Source organism: Glandiceps talaboti, chromosome 20 (genome assembly GCF_964340395.1).
Source record: "Glandiceps talaboti chromosome 20, keGlaTala1.1, whole genome shotgun sequence".
NCBI classification, from domain to species: Eukaryota; Metazoa; Hemichordata; class Enteropneusta; family Spengelidae; genus Glandiceps; species Glandiceps talaboti.
In genome coordinates, this window is record NC_135568.1 from 10,665,952 (window position 1) to 10,671,719 (window position 5,768).

The 5,768-nt window shown below is 38.2% G+C and overlaps 1 protein-coding gene across 1 annotated transcript; it reads left to right on the forward strand.

The window, feature by feature from the left end:
* The first annotated feature begins 2,076 nt into the window (after positions 1–2,076).
* On the forward strand, positions 2,077–5,307 carry LOC144450893 (uncharacterized). The gene is made up of 3 exons (XM_078141640.1): positions 2,077–3,099; positions 4,236–4,352; positions 5,054–5,307. The coding sequence occupies exons 1-3, from the start codon at positions 2,109–2,111 to the stop codon at positions 5,218–5,220; spliced, it is 1,275 nt and encodes a 424-aa protein (XP_077997766.1). The 5' UTR covers positions 2,077–2,108; the 3' UTR covers positions 5,221–5,307.
* The last annotated feature ends 461 nt before the right edge of the window (positions 5,308–5,768 follow it).

The following is a 5,768-nucleotide window of genomic DNA, read 5'->3' on the forward strand; positions in this document are numbered from 1 at the left end:
CTCTGACATGCAACAGAGGAGTAAAGAAATCGAACAAACGTACGCCACTAAACGCAACCATTTTGAAGGGTACCAGATTCCAAATGGATGGGGTCTATTTATTTTTAACGTGATAAGCGTGGTCAAGCTGTTTACTTTATTGAACTTTTTCTCTAAATTACATTTATACATCCATTTAGTAACAATTTGATTCCCTACGCTTGAAAATGGTGGTCTAATGGAAGGGCATCAAGAAAGCGCACACTATAGTACCTGGCAAAATGGTTCCTTCCAACAAGGGCAATCCCTGGAATTCCCTAGTCAAAATAGGCACAGCCAGTTAGTGAGTATTCTGACAAACATCTATATAACCATAGACAATAGAGTCTCTCTATTGTCTATGATATAACAGACACTAGCTATGTACGGTAACTTGTGAGCTAAAGTTAATTCATGGATGTCGCTGTAAAAACCATCGTTTACTTTACTTACTGGGGACGATATTTCATCAAATCTAAAACTCATGAACTAATTACGTAATGTACTAGGAGAGCTCCATAGCTGCAATTTTTTTTTTTATCGTTCCTGACATTGTATTCAATTATTTCTATATGCAATCAAAAAGAGTGACAAACAGCTAATAAACAGAAAATGACGTCAATATTGTGCAGAATCAGTTTGCAGGCATTGTAATCAATTCGACCCTATTTTCGTCATAGAACGAACTGTTAATAATGATACTGAATATCCGTTGCTACTAACCAATCATAAAACTAATGACAGAGTTACTTTTGCAAGGCATGGAGCTGACAAAAATGACGAAAAACGTGAAAAAGTTGCGATATCATTAGCCATTTTATTTAGAAGTATGAAATTGCGCCATCTGGTATATTACTTCAGGAACGTGCAACTTGTTTTATAATACATATACTTGATCGTTGAATTGATTTTTCGTTTATTTGTTTGTTCATATGTTCGTCCATCCTTTTACGGTTACATGCTGAGCTATTTACACCAAGACATTTGCAATATACGATATTTGTTTGCTTTATACTTATTGTTACAAAATTTCTTGTGACGCATGATTCAGATACACGTTTAGTCTAGTTCCTATACAGTATCGTTACCATGGTTACGATTTATACCTTCACTCACAGACTGTGGTTAGACACCACAGTTGGCATCACTTCATGTAAGATATTAGATAAGTTATTCATTATATTGCCCTAGACTTTCCCAATCCCAGGATGTAATGTAGTCTGAATTATATGGGTTGTTATTCTATTACAGTTTACTGAGGATAGAATTGTTTACTAATAGTTTTGCTTCACGAAGTCGAAATAAATTAACGTTATTGTGGGCATGCTGTTATCATAATCTGACTGAAATCTGATCTTGGAAGAGAATAGATTCGAATTCGTTTCATTTACCGTATTTCATGTCCAGTCACATAGGTTGTGATTTTTACGAAAAACAGACGACAACGACGACGACGACGACGACGACGACGACGACGACGACGACGACGATGACATGAGCAGCAGCAGCAACAACAACAACAACAACAACAACAACAACAACAACAACAACAACAAACATATAAACACTGACAAGCATACCATAACAGATATGAACGATTTGGGGAGGGGAATGGTTATATATATGCTAAGTCATCTACTGTCCCTTTGTTTACGCCGGAACAGTGGTCCGATAAATAACTTTGCTGACGGGTCACGTGACCCACATTATGAGGACTTGCGTACGTGCCTGGACACCCTAAACCATAGATTATAAATAAAGGTGTGCTTTACGTCACATATTATATTATGATATGGATCATACAATATTACAAGTTACTGTTTCATTCAGTATATGCTTTTTACCAATTTAATAATTTTTGTGACAGGTTAATTGTCTATGCTTATTCGACATTGTTTTGTTTTGTTTTGACCCCCGACCCCAACCAGGGTGGTTTGTACCACAGTTTGCAACCAGACAAGGTCGTGACTGTACGCATGAAGATAAAAGGTCGTAGATGCTTCGTAAAACAGACAGCAGACTTCAGTAATTTATCGCTATAATTTCGTGACAATATGATGCTGACGAACAAATTTGTCTTTTTTGGTGCGATGGTCATTGCGATTGTTGCGGTGTCCATGATATCGGCACAGTTTTCCTCGCCAGTTTACCCGACTAAAATATGGTGGACGAAGCGTGTAACACGCGAGTTTTACACAGCCGGGCGATTATCATCCCGTCAGATGAAATATGCAGCGGAGACAGGCTTCAAGTCGATCGTTTCTCTTATAAATACCGATGCACCGGGTCGGTTTGGTGAAGAATATTTGCCAGACACAGGAGAAGCCAGACACTTGGCAGAACAGGTATTACGTGTCAAATTCTATGCAACACCAAGTGACCTTAATTGGTGGACGGTTGATGCCCTTGAAGAATTTAGTGCAGTAACTAAAGGGCTACCCAAACCAATTCTAGTTTTCTGTAACGATACCTATGTTTCAACTCTCGCTGTCTTAATTCACGTTTCAAAAACGGAAACACCATCAGGAAAAGACGCTGCGAATTACATTTTCAGACTTGGCAGGGCAATGGGACACGAGTATGAAACGGACGATCGGGTCACGTCATTGGTTTCTACCATCACAGGACAAAGGTTGGATGAGAAAGCTGCCGAACCATCAGGTGACTTACCTGATTGGAAAAAGTATTGGCCAGCTAAGTATGTTTCATCAACTTTCTTCGATGCAGGGCAAATCTGGAGAAGTCATATTCCACGTATTAAAGAAGCCGGCTTTAAAGCAGTTGTTAATATGCGGAAAGGTTTAACTATGCCAAATTCCGCCCCTTCTCAAGAAGAGGTTACTTTAATCAATGTCCAAGATGACACAGGATCCTATGCCAAGGGAGGAAGGCAGTTTATACTGCGATTATTGGAAACACAAAAAGATCCAAATAAAACGACAGATTACATCTACCCGGGATCACCATGGACAGTTGAACTTCAAAACGATGAAGAATTTGGTGACAAGGTTGGATACAACGTGAATCTAGAAAAAGTTGAGGTCGAGAAAGCGGGTTTAAAATATTATCACATTCCAGCTCGTAAGTATATAATTTGCTTTGGTGAAAAAAGTCTTAGGTTTGAATTTTTTCTAGATTTACATCAAACAGCTACACATGATGATTCAGCGGAGGTCACCATGACCTAAATAAATGCAGACATTTAAGAACATATTCTTCTCTGCAATATACGAAATTGGACATTATTCCCTATTGCCACCATAATTGATTACGCCAACTGCAGGTTGAAGCTAACATTCCCCTTTTATTACCTTGTATGCAATATGTATATAAACACGTACCTAAAAAAAAAAAGTTGTAAAGAATTTCATTCCTTTATATTATGTCACCATGGACATGTTTCAGTTCGAGACAAGTCTTGAGACCAGCTGTCAAGGGTCAGATCAAACTGATATTTGATCAGTACTAGTGTCTAGTCAATAATCTCTGTCCTACGTGTCGCAGTCTCAAGTACCCAAACACACACGTGATCACATCAAAAAACTTGTCGCTAAATCAAATATACACCATACTCTCGGCCAACGTTTCTTGCCAAAATAAAAACATGAAAAATATATCTTAGGAAAATTATGTTCTCGGGACTGGGATGCGTCTTAGTTTTGTTTACGAATTGTGACAGATTATGTGCATTTTAACAATGAATATTTTAAGCTAGCTATATGTCTTCTGCCATGTTTGCATTGATAGTGACAAAACTCGATTAAAATTCTTCTATTAAAGTTCAAAATTGTTGTCATCAGTTCAAATTGATCGCTTGACTTTGTATGACATGCAGAAGTTGCCGACCACAGGGATACGTATTATTACTCAGGTTATTGTTTCGTAAGCAAAATATCACACTATATATTCCTGCTACTACAAATGTATCAATACACGCTCTTTACAAGAAGATAACAAAACGTTCTTTCCATAAAGGTAGGGGAAATACATGTATATTCAAGTCAAAACGTTTTTATATTTAGCCTGTAGACAAATAAGGAAAAGAACAATTAAGGAAATACTATTCGCCCCTAAGCCGCCCACGGCAACAGTAACCATTCTTGGTACGCCTCCTAGTTTGTCAGACGAATTATCACAGACTGTCTGTGTTGTAACAGAGACATGTAACTAAAAATAACCGCATTTGTGTAAATAAATCAAAATTTCACATTTCACAGCTGTTCCGTGTGCCCAAGGCTGCCTTGACATATTTCATGCCAACAAAGAAAGATTGATGGAGATAGCAAAACAGCATGGACCTGTATTGATGCACTGTACCCTGGGATATCGTACTGGTATGTTGGTTTCGTCACTCATGTCACGTGATTTACTCCTAAATTAACTAACTTTAGAGTTCACTTAACCTCGAAAGTAAAAACAAAAACCATGTAAAGCAATTGAAGCTTTAACTAGACTACCAGAAGACTATCTATATGTAACAAATAAAATACATTTACGATCAAAGGAGGTGATTTTGAAAGTTTAGGTTGTTGTGTTACTCGATAGATAACAGCATGTTTACTGCTGACAACAGCATGATCGTTATTGTGGGAAGTTTCAAAAGTTGAATGAACGTATACAAACCTCTCGTCTGTGAGGTACGCCGTGACAGGGCGCCCTCACACATAAGTCAAACCGGTGAGGGCGGAACGGCACGACGTGTCTTACAGTCTAACAAAAGTCTCTCTTCAATCTTAATCCTGCCGGTGGCGATGTCTGAGCAATAAAAGTGCTCTTGGCTTGCGAGTAAAACAACAATCTCGTCTGGCGACGTGAGTCGAGTCGGGTCACTAAATGTACGTAGTACACGATGTACGTCTTTATGTACGCACAACAATCTTCTGACGAACACTCCCTGTTCTAGCTACAGTAACACCGTCACATACACGACACTACAATTTTCCCCACGGATTTTCATGCATATATAATTTCAGGAAATAACAACAACACAGTATTATTATTGTTTTTTTTTGTTTTTTTACATATATTATTGCAGGTTTCTTTTCACTTTTAATGGAGGCATATACGTCATGCAGGGACTTTGATTGGTTGGTTGATCAGGCTCACGTGATTGGTTACGATTTTGATCCTGAAAGTACTCCATTTGACTATGCCGCATTAAAGGAAGCCGTGGCTTCACCAAGACCCCATTGTCCGCTATAAACATATCGAACTACATAGTATTAAACAACAGTTTGTATGGTGCGAAGGGATGTAATTTTTTTTGATTTTTTTTTTTTTTTTTTTTTGGGGGGGGGTGTACATGTGTGTGTGTGTGTGTGTGTGTGTGTGTGTGTGTGTGTGTGTGTGTGTGTGTGTGTGTGTTTGGTTGGTTGGTTGGTTGGTTGGTTGGTTGGTTGGTTGGTTGGTTGGTTGGAAATAGCACGGTAAGGTTTATTGCAGGGTATAGTTATCTTTGGTATGGGTTGTATGGAATAATGTGGTCTTGAATTGTGGCTAAGTAAAATGATCTTCTACGTTATGTCTAGAGGGATTGTCAACAACATAGATTTCAGTCAACACCAGCAGATATTAAGATAAACTTTCCTACAACAAAAAGTCAGAATTCTGATTTCTCTCATAAACTTGTTGAACGTTAGGCTTAATTACCCTTTGAGGTTTTGTCAATACTATCCGCCGAACTAGAGTAATACTATTTTTCATTGTGTCAGTAGAAATGATTGTCTATACTTCAATTGTTGCAGAATCGT

Bases quoted from the DNA above. Each gene is read 5' to 3' on its own strand.
- LOC144450893 (XM_078141640.1), top strand. From the start codon at position 2,109: ATGGTCATTGCGATTGTTGCGGTGTCCATGATATCGGCACAGTTTTCC. The intron at 3,100-4,235 runs GTAAGTATATAA...CACATTTCACAG, and splicing joins ATATTATCACATTCCAGCTC to CTGTTCCGTGTGCCCAAGGC. The intron at 4,353-5,053 runs GTATGTTGGTTT...ATATTATTGCAG, and splicing joins TACCCTGGGATATCGTACTG to GTTTCTTTTCACTTTTAATG.